This window comes from Vigna radiata, chromosome 9 (genome assembly GCF_000741045.1).
Source record: "Vigna radiata var. radiata cultivar VC1973A chromosome 9, Vradiata_ver6, whole genome shotgun sequence".
NCBI classification, from domain to species: Eukaryota; Viridiplantae; Streptophyta; class Magnoliopsida; order Fabales; family Fabaceae; genus Vigna; species Vigna radiata.
In genome coordinates, this window is record NC_028359.1 from 12,837,568 (window position 1) to 12,859,274 (window position 21,707).

The 21,707-nt window shown below is 28.5% G+C and overlaps 1 protein-coding gene across 1 annotated transcript; it reads right to left on the minus strand.

Annotated features, from left to right (window-relative positions):
• Positions 1–1,062: 1,062 nt before the first annotated feature.
• LOC106773653 (cytochrome P450 81E8) lies at positions 1,063–3,726 on the minus strand. Its single transcript, XM_014660384.2, has 3 exons — positions 3,158–3,726; positions 2,146–2,512; positions 1,063–1,803 (listed from the first exon to the last, which is right to left on the minus strand). The coding sequence occupies exons 1-3, from the start codon at positions 3,670–3,672 to the stop codon at positions 1,195–1,197; spliced, it is 1,491 nt and encodes a 496-aa protein (XP_014515870.1). The 5' UTR covers positions 3,673–3,726; the 3' UTR covers positions 1,063–1,194.
• Between the last annotated feature and the right edge of the window lie 17,981 nt (positions 3,727–21,707).

A 21,707-nucleotide genomic window follows, 5' to 3' on the forward strand; every position in this document is an offset into this window, starting at 1 on the left:
CCTATGGATATTTTATGGTATTTCAACCTAAAGCCGAACTTGGGTCCTTGCCTAGTTTTCATGTCACCGTATTCTTTTTCTTTAGCGGCTGGAATAGAACTAGGCAACGGCCCAATTTAATTTTGGGTTGAAATGCCATAAGAGATCCAAAACACGCAATTTTTTCTTACGAAGAAATTAGCAAAGGAAGGAGGTGCTACTACGCTACCCAAAGACACGAACAAAACTGCATAAAACACAACGAAAACTTAGTAGACGTTAGTTAATGCCATGTCTGATGTCTATAGTGCCTTTATTAGACGTCGGTTAGTGCTATGTCTGGCATCTTTATAGTGCCCTTAGACGTCAGTTAGTGCCATGTCTGACGTCTTTATAAACGTCGGACATGGCATTTAACCGACATCTATAAAGACGTCGAACCTGCAGAATCCGACATCCCATTAACATCACCCGTAAAGATGTCGGGTCGGAATGTGACGTTAAAAGCCCAAAATAACATATGTCTAATGCCCATACTACAGTAGTGTTATTGTCTAAACTCTAAAAGCTTATTATTTTTATAATATATTAAAATAAAATTATCTTTATCTTAATTAATTCTAATAAGTTCCTAAATAATATATTCTATCTTATTATTTTTATTATAATTGATTATGATAATTCCACACAATATATTTTATTTTAATTTTTCTTAAACTAGTATAATTAATATGTTAATTTCACTCTCCACTTTAATTAATTTTTATCAATCACATGCACAAATTATTATAAATATTAATACATGTCACATGTTCATAAAACAAATAATAAAAATAATAAACATATATTTTGCATACAACAACAATTGAATACTTGACCACAAATCCATTAGAAGGAGCTTTAACAATCAGTGTTATACTTCACTACGCTAATACTTATCTTTTATTATTTTTATTCATAATACTCACCCCTACCATCTTTTCAAATAATTATTTTTCATCGGTCTTACATACACGAGTAATCAAATGTTATAAAAAAAACAACTATTATATTAAAAAATATAAAGAAAGTAATAATTTATTGTAAAAGAAGAACTTAAAAGATATTACATCACATTCACTTCAACCCTTACAAAATGATTAAATAATGCTTATTGTATACATATTTATTCTCCATAAATTACGAATATGTTTATTATTTAAATAACGTCATAAATCAGTACATGTTCTTAACTGTTGGTGATTGACGGAGTTGGCACATAGCTTCCAATGGATTTTTTCTTGAAATAGTAATTCCATTTGCTTCAGACATATCAATTTCTTCCTTACCAATTCGTTTCCACTCAAAACATTGAAGTAACAAGGCTATCGATAAACCAACTGTGCGTTGAGCCAAGTTTGATCCAGGGCAAGCCCTCCGCCCTAACCCAAATGAAAGTAACCTATTTACTTCACTTTCGTTCTCAAACCTTTCAGGCTTAAAGTGTGTTGGCTCACTCCACATTTTTGGATCCATATGAGCAGCCCATGCATTCACCAACACAATTGTGTCTTTTGGGAGATTATATTTTCCTACGATACAATCTTCTGAAGACAAATGTGGTGACCAAATTGGAGCAGCAGGATGCAATCGAAGTGTCTCATAAACAATGCATTGAATGTAAGGAAGTTTTGACATGTCAGATTCCTCTACAAGACGATTTGATCCTACATGAGTCTCTATTTCCTTTTTTGCCTTCTTTATAACTTCTGGATGGTTCAATAAATTAGCCATTGTCCATTCTAAAGTTAAAGCTGATGTATCTGTTCCGGCAAGTAGTAAACTCTGTAAAATCAATAAAAGAAGTATTAATGCACAAACAAAAGGGAAAAAGATCATTCTTAGTTTGTTTAAAATTAATTACTAGATAACAAAAAAAATTTATTCTTTTTATATTGAATCTAAACAAAGGTTTGTTTTAATACTCATAAAGGTATTAAAGTTATCATTTAAATTTACACTTTGGATAAAGTGATGATGATTGACATATATATTGAATATTCACATATTTCTAGTAATTATTTGAATAACTATGTTCATCATGTTAATTTTTATCACTTTCAAAAACAAAATAGTGATTTACACATAAAAATGAGAAACATCATATTTAAATAAATGATTAATTACCAGAGAAAGTCCTTTGATGATTTGGTCGGTATATTGTTCAGGTTGTGATCGTTGTAAAGCAAGGAGATGATCTATCATAGTATTTCCATTGTTTTTTCCATTACGATGCTCTTCGATCAGTTCTTGTAAGAATGCATCGGTTCTCTTACCAATCCCTTTTAGCTTCTTTTCCAAATTATCAAAATCAAACCATCTCACGAAAGGCAAGAAGTCTCCTCGATTATTGACTCCTGCTAATATCACTAACTCTTTGATTATTTCTTTGAATTCTTTTGCTTTCTCGACATCGTTCACATCACAGTCATCACCAAAGAGTCTTTTTCCAGACACAATTCTCATCATAGTGTTAAATGATGTCTCCATAAACCTTAATTACAAGATATTATAGCATTAGAAATTGTAAAAAATATAAAACATGTTTTATTTAGTTTTATCATGTTTTTTTTTTAGTTCTGTCAACTGTATAACCATCTCTCATTTATTTATTTATTCTATGTTTACCTTACTTCCTTTTATTGTCTTTGCATGGAGCACCCTTCAATGGTTTAGAAACATCATAAAAGCACATTTTTCACATTACAATAACTCATTTATGTATATGAAATAATTATATTGTGTATTATTTACAAGTGAGATTACTAAGTATTAAAAACACCAGAAAATATTTGTGTAACTTCAGCAAACTTCAATCATGACCAATAATATAATTTACTTAAAATTATATTAATAATAAAAAAACATTTTCTTTTATTAATTAGTGTTATAAGAATAGTAGTTTACACTTTCTGAAGACACTATAGAAAGAAAATTATATACAAAAATGTTACAAGGCATTAATTTATAGTCACTATATTTTTTTAATGTATAATTATAGTTTATTTATTTCAAAATAAAAAATATTTAATCTCAAGTTCTTAGAATGGGATATTTTATGTTGATTTCTATATAATAATACTCTTTAACCATGTTACGTAAAAAAAAAAAAAGTTTGTTTGACTTGATGAAAACTCACATGGTTTTTAGATCCACTTTGGTGAAGTGGTTTGATGAGAGGTTAGCGAGCTTTTGCACCAGCCTCATGATTTCGTCCCTTCGGACCTCGTAGAAGGAGTTTAAACGGTTCGTTGAGACAACCTCCAGCGACAAGATGCGGCGGAGGTGGCGCCAGTGGTCGCCGTAGGAGGAGTGAAGGATGGTGCTGTTATTGTAGCTGATGTATTTGCCAAAGAGAAAGTGAGGTCGGTTGGCCAAGACGATGTCGTTTTTGGCGAAGCATTCTTGCACGGCGGATTGTGAAGTAAGGACGACAACGAGTCGGGAACCGAACCAGAGAGAGAAGACTGGGCCGTATTTTTGCGACATTTGAGCGAATGTGCGGTGGTAAGGCTGTTTGAGTTGNGAGAGGTTTCCGATTATAGGGAAAGAAATTGGGCCTGGAGGAAGGTTTCTAAAACTTCTTGTTTGGAAGAAAAGCTTAAGAGAAATGAGAAAGAAGAGAATGAGCAAAGCAAAATACAACACAGCCATGCTTCAAGCTTTGCTTGTGAAGCTTTGCTTCTGCTATTGATTGATTGATGGCTTTGATTCTCATGCATGTCTATTTATAAAGGCCTGAAAATGGTAAGCTGGACAAAAAAACAAAGTGAAGAAAAAATGGCGGGGCAAATGGTTGTTCAAAGTAGATAGCTGGCAGAAAACAATCTCGAAATTGAATTTAGGGTCCGCAGCAAGCCATACCGCCAGTTGGCTTGTAGTAATTGAGCGGGGGGTCTGGAATTAGATTTCCTTATTACCTAACTATTTAATCTAGCCTGTGACATAATAAATACAAATAGTATTTTAAAAAATTGTTTCAGTACATGAATGTTACTCTACATGGTATACATTCATTAGACCAACAACTAAATGACTTCAAAGAATTCAATATCTAAAAACTTGATTTCTATTTTCATCACCTCTATAATGAAGTTTAATTTTTTCAAACAAAATTTTACTCCTAAGATCATCATTATTTATGTACTTGATTGCCGTATAAAATAAAAATATATCTTTATACATTATTAAGAAAGTGAATTTTAGGTGTTTCAATTAGGATAGGTTCTAACCATAACTTTGATATTATATTATAAAGTTTGTACAGTGAAATTTGTACCCACTTATATATTATAAATTAGTCTTATTTCTTCTCAACGTGAAACTTCTCACGCACATGTTATATTTCTTAAATCTTCTATTAAAAGGATCCATTGTTTGGTCTACAATTTATAAAAAAATAAGAAAAATAATATTTTGACACCAATTTTTGACACTATTTTGACACTGCACACGTGTCAAAACGTGGTTGGACGATTTCAAATTAAAAAACTGAGACAAGGACATATTTGGAAAAAAAAAACCAAAGTTTTTTTTTAATTTGAAATCGTCCAACCACATTTTGACACGTGTACAGTGTCAAAATGGTGTCAAAAAATTGGCATCAAAATATCATTTTCCAAAAAATAATGGATCCTAAAAGGCTGAGCAAAGTTTGGTTGTGTGTATTTATATGAATTGTAATACCCTAAATACTTCATATTTATATTTTTTTTCTTGAGTTCTATCCTGACTTCTTTTTTATAATTTTGAGGCTTTTGAAGAAACTCTCGTGCAATCTTCATTTTATTCTGACCACATTTTTTTTAACTCGCAAACTTTTTTTTTTTTAATTTATTTACAATGGTTAATTATTCAAACAAAATAATTAATTATAATAACTAAAAACAAAAGTGAATTTGATAGAATGAGAAAATACAAAATAGCTACGTTGTAATACTCCAAAATAATCTTTAATTTTTGTGTTAAGAGCTTACAATATCACGATGAAGTATCACATATAATACTTGAGAATTTATATTTAATAATTTTTATATACCATCCTATCTATCTTTCATATTTAATCCATGATCATATTCTTTTACTCTCATTAATATAAAGACTATCAGATTTTAAATTTAGAATATTATATACATTTTTAAAATAATAATGAAATTTGTTTATGCTATCATTTATAATGTAAAATGTAAATTTTTATTTTAATGCCACTCCAAAGTATATAAAAAAGACACCTAAAGATAAGCAATAGTCATAAAAGATAAAATATAAAAACTAATAGTATAAAACAATATTATAAAAATAAATGTAATTAAATAATATAATACCTTCTTTAGTAATAAAATAATTATATTATAAAAATAAAAAACTATGATAAATTAACTCATGCTAAAAAGTTTAGAATGCAGTATTAGAATTCGTTCATATTCATAACTTTGAAAAGTTAATATTTTTACGTGTCAAACGTAATTTTAGCTTACATTGAAGTTAGAAAATGAATATATAAACAAATCAAATACAATAATGAGATGCACTTTATATGATAAAAAAAATTAACGTATAAAATAATTATATTTATTTTTGTAAAGTTTGAAAACTAAAATATATTAAAGTTTAAAGTTTCGAACATAATTCTGATATGGGAAAAAGTAAAATTATATTCAACCCAAAAAATTATAACCATTCAATCATGATGCGAGATAAACATAATCTATTTATTTACTGGTAATCTGTGTAGAATTTAAAGCTAACTATTTTAAAATAATATAAAAGAGTGTCTATACATTATTTTAAATATACATAAAAGTTAGTTTTAATGTTTTCTTCTACATTTTTAAACGAGAAAAGGAAAAAAAAAAAAATAAATAAGCAAATCCCCATATGAAATTTGAGGTTGGGTCGTATTTGAGCTCAACCATGATTTTGGTGAATTTATTATAAGATAAAGAGACACGTGAAAGTAGAGTGTGTGAGGTGGAACTCAGAAAAAATATAAATAAAAAGAGCAAGCATTATTCGATTTGTTGATACAATAACTAGATAGAAAAGAAAATTAGGTAACATTATTTGATTTGTTCATACAATAAATAGATAGAGAAGAAAATTAGGTATACACGTCGAGCATGCATATATTAAAAAAATGCATGCATGATCGAGGATCTCAGCTACAGCTACCGACCGGTTCCCTATATTGACTTCACGTGCTTAAGTTATGCGTACAAATTCTACTCAGATTTCGTTTTATACTATCATAATAATGCAACCAAAAAAAAAAAGATAGCGTTTTCTTAATCTTTTGACTATAAGTTTTATAATATCTTTTTAAAATTATTATTCATTTTTTGAAAATAGTTAAAATTAGTGAAAACACATAAATGTGTTTACTTTGTTTTATTTTAAAAAAAATATAATTAAATTTTATAATTTTATTTGTAAATAATTTTTATTTATTCTATAGATAATTTTTTATTATTATTATTGTTATTACTATGTACTTATAGCATACTGGATCAGATATGGTGATAAACTAGATGGAAAGAGTCATGCGGTTGATGTGCAAGAAAACTCCTTATGACCGCTCCTTTCCGACAACAATTAAGCAGAGTTAAGACATAATAATGTTACAATAACTATGGATGAGTGATTAGAGTTTGTATTAATGATTATTAAGAGGTAAATTAATTTGTCTGTAAAAAAATGATTAATTTCGACGTGAGATTATATTCTACAGGTTACCCCTCATACTGATCAGTTATACAAAGCGAGGAGTTGAGCGAGCGTGGCGGACACAGGAACTTCACATAGGTGTTCTCCTAGTCCCATTTCAGCAAAAACAATTATAAATAATTATTTTAATTCAAAAAATAGTTAAATTTAAAAAACAATAAGGATCAAATAAAAAATGATTAAATTAAAAAACATTATTTAAAAGATAAAGTTGGTAAAATTAATATAAAAAAATAAAGATAGAATATGAAACAAAATTTGAAAACTAAAAAGGAAAATCTTTTATATAATGGTATAGATATATTTTCAATAGAAATTAAAAATTTGAGCAGATTTATTTAATCCACCTCGTGACATACAAAAGTGTTGAACATGCAACAATAATATAAGAATACTTAATGGTATAGAGAAAAGATAAACGTAACAAAGCTATATAAATCATTGTTATTAGTCATTAATAATACCATTATGACGAATGAAATCGTTTGGATTTAATTTTGAATTTAAAAAGATAAGAAAATCCCCACATGGATTTTATAATTTTGGTGGGTTGTTTGACCTTTGACTATAATGCATTAGCAACATGCGCGTAGAACGTGGAGGTGTAAGCTATAAGAGTTCCATGTGGAGACAAAAACCACCTCAAATAAGAGTGTGCGTAGAGGTGTACACATAACCGGAGATCGGTTTCACATGGTAGACGAGTGATTATTATTTTCTTTTTTTTATCAGCACATGGTAGACGAGTGTGAATGAATGTTCTACTACCTACTTTCTAATTATTGGAATTAATGTAGTAGTAAAGTGACATTACTGGTGGAAGATTTTTTATTTTGAGAATAATCGTGATCCAAGAACATTTAATATACACATGGGAACAGTAGATTATTTTAAGCTGTATGTAAGAAAGGTTCTCCTGCAATGTGATTTTATTTTATTATGTTACAAATAAATGTTTAAATGAAATTGACTTAGAGTTTGATAATCCATTAAACTTTTGCTTTATGTTATATTTCTGCAAACTTTGTTTGTAGAAGATGATTGTGTAAATTTGATTTGTTGATTGAAATATTTGTGTTTGAATTTTATTAGTTTAAGTACTAGAAAAAGGAGGAGATTTTAGTTTTGATTAAAACTTTTTGACAACTAAGTGTAAAACCTGAATAAGTTTCATCTATTTTGAAAAATAATAAATTATGTAAGATGGGACTTTTTTGCTTTACGCACGAAGCAATACTTTGCACATAGTTCTTAAACTTATGTTGTCTTTTAACAAAAATATTTTCCAAGTCTACATGTTCTACATACATTAGGCCAACAATTAAATGACTTCAAAGAATTCAATATCTCAAAACTTTGATTTTTGTTTTAATTATTATACCTTTGTAATAATCTAGAAAATTGAGTCTTAAGAGTAGATAAGGTGTTCTAAATAATGACACTATATTATTTTAATATTAAAATAAGTTAAAATTGTAAATAGAAATTTCATCTAAAGTTCGTTCTCTGACCCTCTTTTACCTTCTCTCTGAGTATTCTGATTGTAAAATCATCTTCTTGACGATAAAAAAGTGCTTAGGTAATTAGGACAATGAGGTCTTCACTTTTAGTTTCTTAAAAAGAATAAGTTAGTTTCTACTCTCTTTTTAAGTTGTATTCTCCTCCATGCATGTGAACAATTGAGTTGTCGCATGTGCCTCCATGGATTTATAGTATGTTTCTTGTTGATCAATGATTTTAATCATGTACTCAGATCATGAAATTTTGATCTATAGGTATAGATAGAGTTCTCTGAGCTAAAGTAGTGATTGTTGGTCTTTAAGAGCTATTGGAGCTTCCAATCAAGTAAGGTAAACTAATTTTGTGTTTATATAGATTTTGCAAGTTGGTAATCTATCTTATGTGCTTTAAATTGAAATTAACTTGATTTGGTGTGTATGAATTGCATAGCTTGAGATAATGTAATCATATGATAGAAATGATTTATTAGAATTGGACAAAATATATGTCATTGTTGTGAACAATTATAGATTGTTAACTATTTTCATTATTTTAGATGAGGTTATAATCTTATAATTAGTTGAATTTTGTTGTTACTTATTGAGGTAATGAATAAAATTGAGTCTTGGACTGTTTTTGGGGTCTTTCTTAAGGTTTTAACTAGTGAAAATTTAAAAGATTGGATTTAGGAAGAAGTTAAAGGTTTGGGAATTGATTTTGAGTTAATTGTGACTTATTTAGCCACAAATATTTGGTTTGTAACATTTAGAAGTCAACTGCGAGCTTTTGGGTGGTTAGTTTGATCTGATGATCCTTATTCCTGACCAAATAAGCAAATTGGTACTCAATTTCAGTTATAATCATGTTTTTGAATCAATTCTAGTATCAATGATACTAATTTGGTCATTTGAATAGGTCTGATATTTAACCAAATCAAAAATCAAAGTTTGTTGTGATGAAAAGTGCTAATCTGACAAGGATAATCGATTATCTTATTTGATAATTGATTATCTCCTTTAGAAGTCATTTTTTATTTGAAAACTCTGTGGAATAATCGATTATCTCGTTGGATAATCAATTATTTCAGTGAGAAAGCCATCCTTGCATGAAGAACCTGGAATAATGGATTATCGGTTGAGATAATCGATTATCTCAGAAGAAAATCATTATGTATCCTATCCCTGATTATTAATGTTTTTTTCCTTGCTTTCTTTTCTTGGTTATGTGATTTGCTTATTATTATACTATGCATATCCTTTGAGGTTTATCAATTCTTATGAATGGTAATGATAAATGTGTATTAAGGAATTTCAAGGACAAGATCCTTATGGTGCTTGTGTGTAATGTATTGTTGTAGGAGCTTCGAAACGGGCAAATGTTCATGACACTCCAATATTCAACTGATCTTAAGTAAGGATGGGTGATTATGTCGTGAGGAATAGTGAGAAATCCTTAACCTAGGGTCAGTTTGACTATAGGTTTTATGACAGATTAACATTGTGTGGTAGTTTAGGTGATATGTTGTTCACCATGCATGTGCAGATTCCCTAAATAAATTGATACCAGTACATGTATCTGGATGGTCCCTCTAAAGTCTAATTATGTAGTTAAGTGTATTTGCTAGTTGTTAAGAATGAAAGTGCTAGATTCCTGCTTTTAGTGAATTAAATGTTTGTGACTTTTGTAAATTAGTTTAGCATATTATTTGTATTTTTTGTTAATTATTTCTGATTCGTAATAATAATCTAATTGGTGTGAATATAGAAAAATGTTACAATTCAGCAGGTGTTCGGAGATAGGAATGCAAATACCTATAGTTAGAACAATATATATTAGATTTAAATTCCTACTCATTTGATAAACATTTAATCTATGTTTGATATTAGAAAATAGAATTTTGTATATAAAATTTTAATTATAATAAGTGTAATCCTATTTTATATATTTTCTTTTAAATTAACTGATCGTATGTGATAATTTCATGATAATGTTAAAACTATAAATTTGGATGTTATTATATTAAAATAGATGTAAATAATAAATATAAAAACTAATAGTAATACAATTATATACTAATATAATATTCTAACTTTAAAATATTATAAAACAATATTATAAAATTTAATATTATTATAAATTAACTTATGTTAAACATTTTATAACCATTTCAAGATAAAATAAGTTAAAATAATATGAAGTAGTCAATTTTGCTACTTCTAATTTATGAAATACTTAATTAATTATTTTAAAATCATATAAAAGACTATCTATAAATTAAAGGCACACGTCAAAGTAGTGTGTGTGAGGTGGAATTCGAAGCAAAAATATAAATAAATAGAGTAAACATTATTTGATTTATTGATGCAATTATAAGATAGAAAAAGAAATTAAGTACATGTCAAGCATGCATAAGGATCCTAGCTACAGCTACTGCGGTTCTGGCCGTGTATATCGACATCACGTGGTTCAATCATAAGTAGAATTTCAACTGAGATTTGGTTTGATATATTGTCATCATGCAGCTAAACAATAGTATTTTCTTAATCATTTGGCTACACTTTTTCGTAATATGTAATGAAGAATAGTTTAATACTTCCTTATAAGTGGATGAAGATGAAATGCCTGTATTTCGTACTCGATTCAAAAGATTAAAAATTTAATTTAACTTATATTTTATTAAGTTAAATTTAATTGAAATTAAAATTTAATTTATATGTTTTTTGATAAATTTAGTTGTATAGTTAAAATTTAATTTATATTTAATTTAATTTACATTATATTTTATATTTTTTTATAAATTTATTTAAACTTTAATTTAAAAATTTATAAATTATATTTTTTTTTAATATCGAAGAAGTTAAAAAAATAAAACATTCATCAACGAGTCAACTTACTAACTCACCAACTGTAGTGAGTTGAATCATATTACTAAATTTTTGGCACCAAAAAATAATTGTGTTAAAGTGACTTGTAAGTCGAGTTGGCTTAATTTAACATTTTTATTTATAATATATGATTGTTCACTGTATAATGTGATGTATCTTTAAAGTAGTTGGTATAATATTAACCAATATAAACTATTTGAATAGTTTTTCTTAAAAAATATAACTTGATTAAAACAAAAATGTAAATAAAAACCTACTTAAAAAATTTTCAACCAAAATTAGAACTAACGGAACAATTATGCGTAAAATTTAAAATATCATACACACTTTTAAAATATAAATTTTTAAGTAAATATCATATTCTAACAAATATAAAGTAAATGATAATAACACACGAATATAAACAACAGTTATAAAATATAAAAACTAAAACTAACACACGAAAACATAATTGTTTAAAATTGTGTTAATTCATATCATAGAGGAAAGATAAACGTAATAAAACTAATACAATAACTTTTATCATAATTAACAATAATAGCATTTAAAAATATATCCATGATTAATGAAATCGTTTTCGGTTTATTTTGAATGATGAAGTTATAATATTCTCAAAATTAGAACCGTTAAAATGGATCACAACTCGCGAGTAAACCTGGCTCACCATGGATTTGGGCCGGGTTGGGTTTGAAAAATTGAATTTTCTTTTATGTGGGTTAAATTTCAACCTGGCTCATTTAAACTTGGCTAATGTGGGTTGAATCCGTGGTGGGTCGGGTTGGTCTGCCAACCCACCTACCTAATTTTATTTTCTTAATTTATTATTTTATTTATGAAACCCTAAAAAATAAAAATATTCTCTTCACCCACATTGTATATACCAAAAAAGTAATCTTTGCTGTCACAAATCACTCTCATTTACTTTGCTGTCACTCTCACTTATTCACTGAAATTCTTCAATAAGCAGGTTTTTTGTATTTATTTTTGGATGACATTTGGATTATATTGTATTTTTTATTATTATTTTGAATTATCTTCAGTTTAACATATCTTTTGGGAGTGAATTATTTTTAAATTTGAATATAGAAAGTTTGTAATTTTTTTATTTAAAAAAAATTCTAATTAAAGGGGCTAGTGAGCCAACCTGTTTATCCACCAACTCGTGGTGGGTCAAACCGGGTTCAGATTTTCTGTCTAGTTAATAAATGAGTCGGGTTGGGTTGACTCACTAAATGATCAACCCGTGGTAGACCGGACTGGATCGAGCCGGATTACCCTTTGACAATTCTATTTAAAATATTATACATTAACTATTTTTAGTTCTAATCTATATAGTTTCTTTAGAATGTGATGAATTTTTTATAAATTAAATTAAGTAAAAATTAATTTTAGTTTTATTTTTTAATTTCATATTTTAAAATGTGACAATAAAAAATATCCCCACATGAAATTTACAACATGCATTTAGAACGTGGAGGTGTAAGATATAAGATCCACTTCTGGAGACAACCACCTCAAAGAATGTGCGCCTGATCCAAGAAATTATTCTATCAATACATTTGGGAATACCATATTAGTTCTTTTCCAGTGGACTTACACAAATGTTCTCCTGCAATGTCATTTTATTCCAAACAAAATTATAATTTCACGCCACTTCTCATCCATTATACAACTATATTCTTAAAATAATATATTAACTATAATAAAATATTAACTTCTTTACAACACTGATAATTTATCTTTATTTTATTATTGTTTCAAATATGTTTTAATAAAATCAGCTTCCGTGCCCAAATTTTTATGCACCGTTTTCAGTTTTCTTTATAAATAGGATATAATAACATTATAAATATAAAATTTAAAAGTTGGTTAATCAAATTTTTAAAACTAAATATTATCTAAAATAATTTGAAGATAGGTCATAAATATTTAAGATTATAATGAAAGACTACTAAATTTAATTTAAATATTTTAATAATGTTCTCCTGCAATGTTATTTTATTTTATTATCGTTAGAAATATGCTTTAAACTGGAGACAATTTTTATGCATGGTTTTCATTGTTTTATAAATCTAATATAATAGTATATAGATATACGTTGCCATATGTGCTCTTGTAAAGGATAGAAAAGTGAATCTCTTCGTTTTTAGTAGACTGTGGAAGAGATGTGTCTTCTCTTATGGATGATAGAAGAGATTTTCAAGTGATGTCATTTTCTCGTGAAGGATAGAAAGAGATGAATGTCTCGTACATAGGGTTTTGACTTATGTTGAGTTTAGAACTGATGTAAGCAGTTTGAGAAGTAAGAAAAAAAGTACAAAGCTATGATAAAGGATCACTCAAATTATTTTGTTTTGATAAACAAAGATGGTGTGGTAAAATTTGGAGAAAGATATATGATTATAGAGATAACTAATATTGGTACTTATTGCCTTTAATGAACATGTTGTGTATAATTAGTGGGTTGATCATAGTTCCTTATAATAGAATGCATGGGAGCTAACCTTGTTTGAGATTGTGTGGTTTATCCTTTTTTTATTGCTTAATTAATTGAAGGTGGTAAAATATGCATCCTCCTCTGTTGGTGTTTCCTTGGCAAATATTGAACTGGTTGGGAGCATAACATAGGTGCAGGTGGGTATACAACAAAGTTTTGTTTAATAATCATTACGTTGATATCAAATAAGTTATAAATTAGATTATACAAATATATTATAAAGTAAGGAATATTATATATTATTTAAAAATATATATTGTAAATACAAATTATTGTTTTGTGTTAGACAATTGTAGAGTGCGTTCTTTTTGTTATACATAATATATAACTATTGTAAATATAATATTTATACAATTTTGAGAAGGAGATTTGATTGTTTTATATAAGGAATTATAATATATATATATATATATATATATATATATATATATATATATATATATATATATATATATATATATATATATTACACATTATATTATATCATGGTAAGGATATAAAATGGTAAAGGTATTATTATATAGGTGATTTAAATACTTTAGAAATTGACGGTGAAATCAAGTTTTAGTGGATTGGATTTTTATTTTAGAAAATGCTTTTAGTGTAGTGTTATTTTGTTTTTGGAAAATGTTTTTTTTTATGGTGTGGATATTTTTTTTATATATATTGAATGGGTCATTGACACTTGAATTGGAATATGGTGAATGGTTCTAAAAGAAAATTTGATGCTGAAAAATAATCCTTGGTGCATTGACTTTTTCTTCTATGGAAAATTATTTTTATGCATTGATTGATAACTAATGATTAAATTCGGTTTATTATAATGTTTTAAATTCGGGAAAATTGTTTTGGTGCAATGAGATTAAAGGGTTAAAAATATGTTTGATGTATTGGTTTTAATTTTGGAAATGTTTGACATGTAAATTGGAATGATTTGGTGTTTGAAACTTGTTGTTTTTGAGTTATGGTGCTCTTTTAAAAAAAAAATAGTCTTTATAGGGATTTTAAGGGCTCTTTTAGCATACTTTGGTATAATAAATTGTTTAATTTAAGTGATAGAATAAATGTTGTTGTTTGGTGAATATTCTAGTCTCTTTTGGATGAATTTAAGTGATCTTGTTTAGTTTTTCTTTTTTTTTTTTTGTGCAAACTGTTTTTTATCCAGAAGTTTAATCGGATGTCATGAATAAGTCTTTGGGAAGTTTATGAATTTCTACATAATGTGAGATTCTCTACTAAGTGCACTTTTTGATGATGAAATTTTTTGGATTGGAAAAAGATAAAACCTGAAAAAAAAATTTAAAAAATGTTTAGATGTAAATTATTTTTAATAAAATAAAAAGTAATATGCTAAATAAAAATAAAGATAACACAATTGGTTAAAATTTATTGTTATAGGTTGATTATAATAATATTATATAATATATATATATATATATATATATATATATATATATATATATATATATATATATATATGGCATGTATTATTATTATTATACATATTATAATATTGTAATTAGTGATATACAAATTATATATATTTTTAAAACAATTATGTTAGTGTGAATTTCTTTTAGGTTTAATAGATTTAAGGTCCCTATTTGTATATATTTGTGTCAATTAGGTATTCGTATTTTGAAAACATTTAATTGAGTTTCTATTTATGAAAAATTAAATGATTAAAGTTCTTATCGTTAAATTCTGAAGACGGCGTTAAAATTTTTGAGTGATAGCTAGATGAAGTGGAATTTTAACGGGACATGGCATATACTAATGATAATAGATGTTAACAGGTGGAGTTAATATTTTGTTTCAAAAAAACTATCCTTGTAAAAGAGAAAAAAATGCTTATGAAAATGTAAAAATTAGGAGACACCTTCACCTTCTCCATCAAAACGACCGACATCGTCTCATCTCTTTTCCGACAATGGCCAATCCAGACGAAACTTCTGAAGAAAAAGAAACCCTCTCTCTCCGCACCCTCTGCATCATGAGGTCTCTCCTCCTCCACCCTTTTACATCAAAACGCACCGTCTCCCACATCCTCCAAACCCTAACCAGTTCCCCACACCTTACTCTTCACTCCCTCAAGCTCCTCTCTGACGGTGTTGCTCGCCACCTCAACCTCACCCCCACTATTGCTCTTCCCACCGTCGAATCCCCTCTTTGCCTCGCTATGGTGGCCATCGGCATGTCCCTTTCGAACCTCAATCTAGACGACACTCGATTCACGTCGCTGTGCTTCAACGCCTCTAGAACGCGGGTTCGAGTTTCGAGGTTCGACCTGGCTTGCTGTTGGCGGTGTTGTTTGGGTTCATGAAGGATCCTTATCCTTACGTGAGAGACGGGGCACTTGAAGGGCTCGTCAGATTCATCGAGTGTCAGATTCATCCACCTTTTGTGGAAAGGTGGCTGCTACGGTGGAGATTGGGCGCTTGTTGCACGAGACGAATGGATGCTGGTGACACTGCTGGCGACGATGGTGGTTATGCGATGATGTTCTACGTGAGTGAGGCTCGAAGCTTGCGCGTTTTTGGGTCGTGGTGGCGGAGTGATGTGGCGGGGTTGTGTTTGTTTTGCTGGAGAAGATGAAGGTGCGAGATGGTAGTTCTACGACGACGACTTAGGCGTTGATGATGCGTTGGAGAAGACGGCTGCTGGCGAGGATGGTAGTGACGGTACTGGATGATGCGACGGCTAGGGTTCTTGGAGAGAAATTAGGTTTTGTCTATAGATGGTGATGATGACGTGTCAGGGTGGTGATGTGGCATGAAATTTTTTAAACTTTTTTTTTTTAAATTAAAAAATCATTTAAGTCCACCTCAGGCAAAATTTTTGACGTCGTTCAGAGAATTTAACGGCATAGACTTTATTGTTTCAATTTTTCATAAACAGGAATCAAATCGAGCTACTTGAAAATAAAGGGACATAATTGACGCAAAACTGCACAAATAGGAACCTCCGAATCTATTAAACCTTTCTTTTATATATACATAATTGTATTTTTATGTTATTTTATTATATAATTGCTATAATGGTTACAAAAGTTAGTATGTATAGTTTTGATAATTTAATTAGAAGGTTTTGGATAATTTAATTAGAAAAGTGACTTAGTTGAGATTTTATATAATATATTATTTAGAGACTTATCATAATCAATTAAGATAAAAATAATTTTATTTATGAAGATAATAAGTGTAAGATTATGAAAATTCAGAGAAAAATGTAAGTCTTGGATCATTAGGAGACTAAAAATCAAAATTTAATAAGTTGTAACAAAAGTTCAAATTATATTATAAAATATACTGCTGTCAACTTTGACATGGTGTAGTATTTTACTTATAAATTTTTGTACTTTTTATATTTTCGATTGATTCTTTGTTCATTGAATAGTAGACTCGGAGAGCTTGAAATCGAGTACTCATACGCATAATTCCAACTTCAAGAAGGGGTTCAATCGGATTAACAAAGTTGTCAAGTCCTCTCCACTCGCTGGCAAACTCGCTGGAGCGAGTTGTTGACGTGACGAGTCATTTTTCCCTCCGAAAAGTGCCCGACAACGCGGAAAAAGTTCTCTACAACTTTTTATTTTGCTTGAGCGAGCCTAGAAAGTCAAGAAACCTTGTAGAAAAACACTGAAAGTAGAAAAAGTTGTCAGAAAATTGTTTATTACTCGGGCGAGCTAGTTCATTCGCTGGAGCGAATGGACTCGTAGCAGCGAATGGATTCACTAGAGCAAGTTGCTCTTGTGCAAAACGCATTTTTGGCTATGAAATGAGCATCCAGGGGTAGGGTAAGGTTCCTAAGTTGAACCTAAGAACTGAGATGTGAAGATATTGGAGTAGTGAAGCCTCAATGCTAAGTTTGGAGTTGTGGAAGTAAATTCTAAGGCCAGAGGAACATCCGCGAGTGCTGTCGCAGAACAAGCTTAGGAGAAAATTGTAAGGGGAGCTAACCTTGATTCTTTTGGTTTTGTATGCTTTTGATTCTTGAATATGTTTAGGATTTTGATTCTGATTATGGTTTTAGAATGAAATTTTGTTTATATTATATGTTTTGAATCGATGAAAGGTTTGGAATGATAATATGATTATGTTTTAATGACTTTGAATCTGCTTTAGGGTTTAGGTAGAGATTATGTTTTTGTTAGGCATTTTTAATCGGTTGAAAGTTTAGAAATAAAGGTATGTGTAAGTCTTGATGATTTTGAGTCTGTTTATGGATCTAGAAGAGACTAAGCTTTCTGATATAAATTTTGAACCAGAGAATTTTTATAGAATGAGATTTTATTCCGGTTTTGGTTGAATTAGGATATGGATGATGATTATGAAAGGGGGTTATGATTTGATGTTATTGTACCGATTATCCGCTGCCACTATATTGATTTTAGTGTTGATCTTAGTTGTTTATAGGATCTTGATGAGACTAAGTTGTTGTTATGATATGAGTGGACATTGTATATGATTTTAGGTATTGAATTTGGAAGATATCTGATGTCGGAAATGAAATTTGTAGAGTTAGGACATGTATCCTTGAAGTTTGAGAGTAATTTTGATATATATGATGATTAAGGATGAATTTTGGATGTTTGGAAAGTCTGTATGGTGAAGTGAAACGTCAGAATAGACCAAGAAATGAATTTTTGTGATTCTAGAATGGTGAATTCGCTTGAGCGAATGAACCCACTCACTGAAGCGAGTGAAGAATTCGTTGGAGCGAGTTAAACGAGGCATATTAAGTGTTTTTGATGTTTTGGGGGTTCTGGATGTTTGTTTTGGATGTTCTTTAGGTCGTTCTTGGGGTTTTTTGACCCTTTCGGAGCTAATGGTGAAGGTTTCCAAGCTTTTTGACTTAACTAAATAAGGATATCAAAATGTCATAAAGAAATCTTTGTTGATATGCAATATTTTTATGTGATAATATGCAATGTATGAGTATGAGTGAGCTATTTTTTTGAGATGTGGTTAATGATTGCGATATATTGTATGTTGACATGTGCCATTTATAAATGGAAAGAGTGGAAAAGAGTTCCAAGGAGGAACTTCTTATTGATTGTGTGTAAAGTGTTGTATGTATGAATGTAGGAGCTTTGACTTAGGGCTTCATTCTAACGCTCTCAATAGTCTTAATCTCACATAGAGAAAAAGCTATGTGGAGGAGAATGAGAAATCCTTATCTGAAGATCAGTATTGGGATAAATTAGGAAAGGACGTAACTCTAGTGGTCGCTTGGATTGAGCTAGCAAGTACCACTACGAGTATAGAACCCGCTAAGAGTTCGACATTCATACAATTATCGAGATGAGTCAAGTCTATGATGATTATGATATATATATATATATATATATATATATATATATATATATATATATATATATATGTATGTATGTATGTATGTATGTATATTGCATGATTAAGTTATTTGACTAGTAAGTTTGGAATTATATTATCGTTTTAAATATACCATGATTGTTTTCGTTTGCATTAGCTCACCTTGCTTTGTCTGTTGTCTGGTTGTATCTGTATCGTGTTTCTCTCGGCTATGATCATCTGGTAGGTGTGAGCAGAAGGTGATGAGATACCAATGGAACATGCTTTAGATGGTAAGCGGTCGATGTTTAGTTCTCTATGGACGAGATTTATGTTTTAGTTTCTAGTTTAAGTTGAATTGTATTAAGTTTAAAATTTTAGTGTATTTTGTATAATTATGAGAAAAACTTTTATTCCTCCTTTTGTCAACTGTTCTATTGTATCAATGATGTAAGAACTCTATTATAGTTTAACGTGTATAATTATTCGGATGTTACAATAGGCCTTTACAAAAAAATTCAAAGAAATAAACTCAATAAAGATAGATACATCTTATATTTGAATTATGTTAAAATAGAAATCCTAAACATAAGAAAAAGGAAAAAGAAAATCTTATAATAGTCGTGAGAGGAAAACATTATTTTCTATTAAGAGAGAAGCCTAGGAACTAAGGTATTAGGAGGGTTAAAAGATATAAAATTCAATTTTTTCGTAAATTAGAGGAAAGGGGAGCTATCCCTCTTGATTATATGTATGATGTCATTTTTGTAATTTTGTAAGTTAATTAGCGTTGAGTGTTTGCTATGTTTTTGTTCCTATTGTTCACGTTTGGGAAGGGAATTAGACACTAGTAGAATCATGTTTGGATGTTGAGGCATTTTTTATTGATATTTTTCTTCTTATGATGGCATTGGTACATGGTGAAAACCGCAACCTAATTTTGAGGTGTATAATTTATTTGTTGTTGAGCGAGATTTACATGTAACAAATATAAGAAAAGACCAAAAAAGAGATGAAACTCAACTTACTCAAACAGAAAAATTGATAAGTCCAAATTGAAGAATTTGTTACGAGAATGAATCAATCCTACAGTCTTGGTTCTTCAATCAGACAAATAGAAGATGAGAATTCCTAGTGAGAAGTCATAAGATTATAGAAAAGTGGTTTTTAAAAAGATAACGTATTTTAAAATAATGAAACTCGTTTATAACAGAACTATTTATATTAAAATCATTAAATATTAAAATAATTGAGTCTCAGTATCTTTAAAGCACTGTCATTATTTGTAAAATGCAAATTTATAAAATAATCTTGTATTGTCTCTAAGTCAATTTCATTTAAACATATTTATTTGTAAAATAATAAAATAAAATCACATTGCAAGAGCATACAGCTTAAAATAATCTACTGTTACCATGTGTATTGATATAATATTTTCTCGGATCACGATGAATCTCAAAATATTGATATAAAAAATCTTCCACCAGTAACTTGACTAGTACATTAATCCAAATAATTAGAAGGTAAGAAGTAGATCAATCATTCACACTCGTCTAACATGTGTCTTCCCACATGGAAATATTAGAGTATCCACATGGAACTCTTATATATAGCTTACACCTCCACCTTCTACATGCATTTCTCAAGCTCAAACACCCAAATTATAAAATCCGTGTGGGGATTTTTTTATGTCGTTTTAAATACAAAAATAAATTTAAACCATTTCATTTTTCATAATATGTTATTATTAATTATTAATAACAATTATATACGTCACTTTATCACGTTTATCTTTTCACTATAACATTAAATATTTCAATATTATTGTTGCATTTTCAATAGTTTTTAATTTCTACTGAGAATATATTTATACCATTATATAAAAGGTTTTCTTTTTTAATGTTCACATTTTGTTTCATATTCTACCTTTATTTTTTTGTATTAATTTAACCAATTTTATCTTTTAAATAATCTTTCTTTTTTTAATTTAATAATTTTTTATTTTATCTTTATTTTTAAATTTAACTATTTTTTTTGACTTAAAACAATTATTTATAATAAAAAAATTATCTTTCTATTCAATAAAAATTATTTGGAATAAAATTATAAAATTTAATTATATCTTTTTATCATAAAAGAAAGTAAACACATTTATGTGTTTCCATTAAAAAATAATCTTAATTACAAGAACTTAATAATAATTTTAAAAAGATATTAGAAAACCTATATTAAAATGATTAAGAAAACAGTATTTTTTTTGGCTGCATTATTATGATAGTATAAAACGAAATCTGAGTAGAATTTCAACTCATATCTACACAACGTGAAGTCAATATACGGAACCGGTAGCTGTAGCTGAGATCCTCGATCATGCATGCATTTTTTTTAATATATGCATGTTGGATATATACCTAACTTTCTTTTCTATATATTTATTGTATGAAAAAAAAATAAATAATTATTTTCTCTTTTTATTTATGATTTTTCTTTGAATTCCATCTCACACACTCTACTTTCACGTGTACCTTTATCTTATAATAAATTCACTAAAATCATGGTTGAGCTCAAATGCAACCCAACCCCAAATTTCATAAGGGGATTTGCTTCCTTTTCTTTTTCCTTTTTCTCGTTTAAAAATGTAAAATAAAACATTAAAATTAATTTTTATGTATATTCAAAATAATGTATATACACTCTTTTATATTATTTTAAAATAGTTAGCTTTAAATTTTACATTGATTACCAGTAAATAAATAGACTACATTTACTATA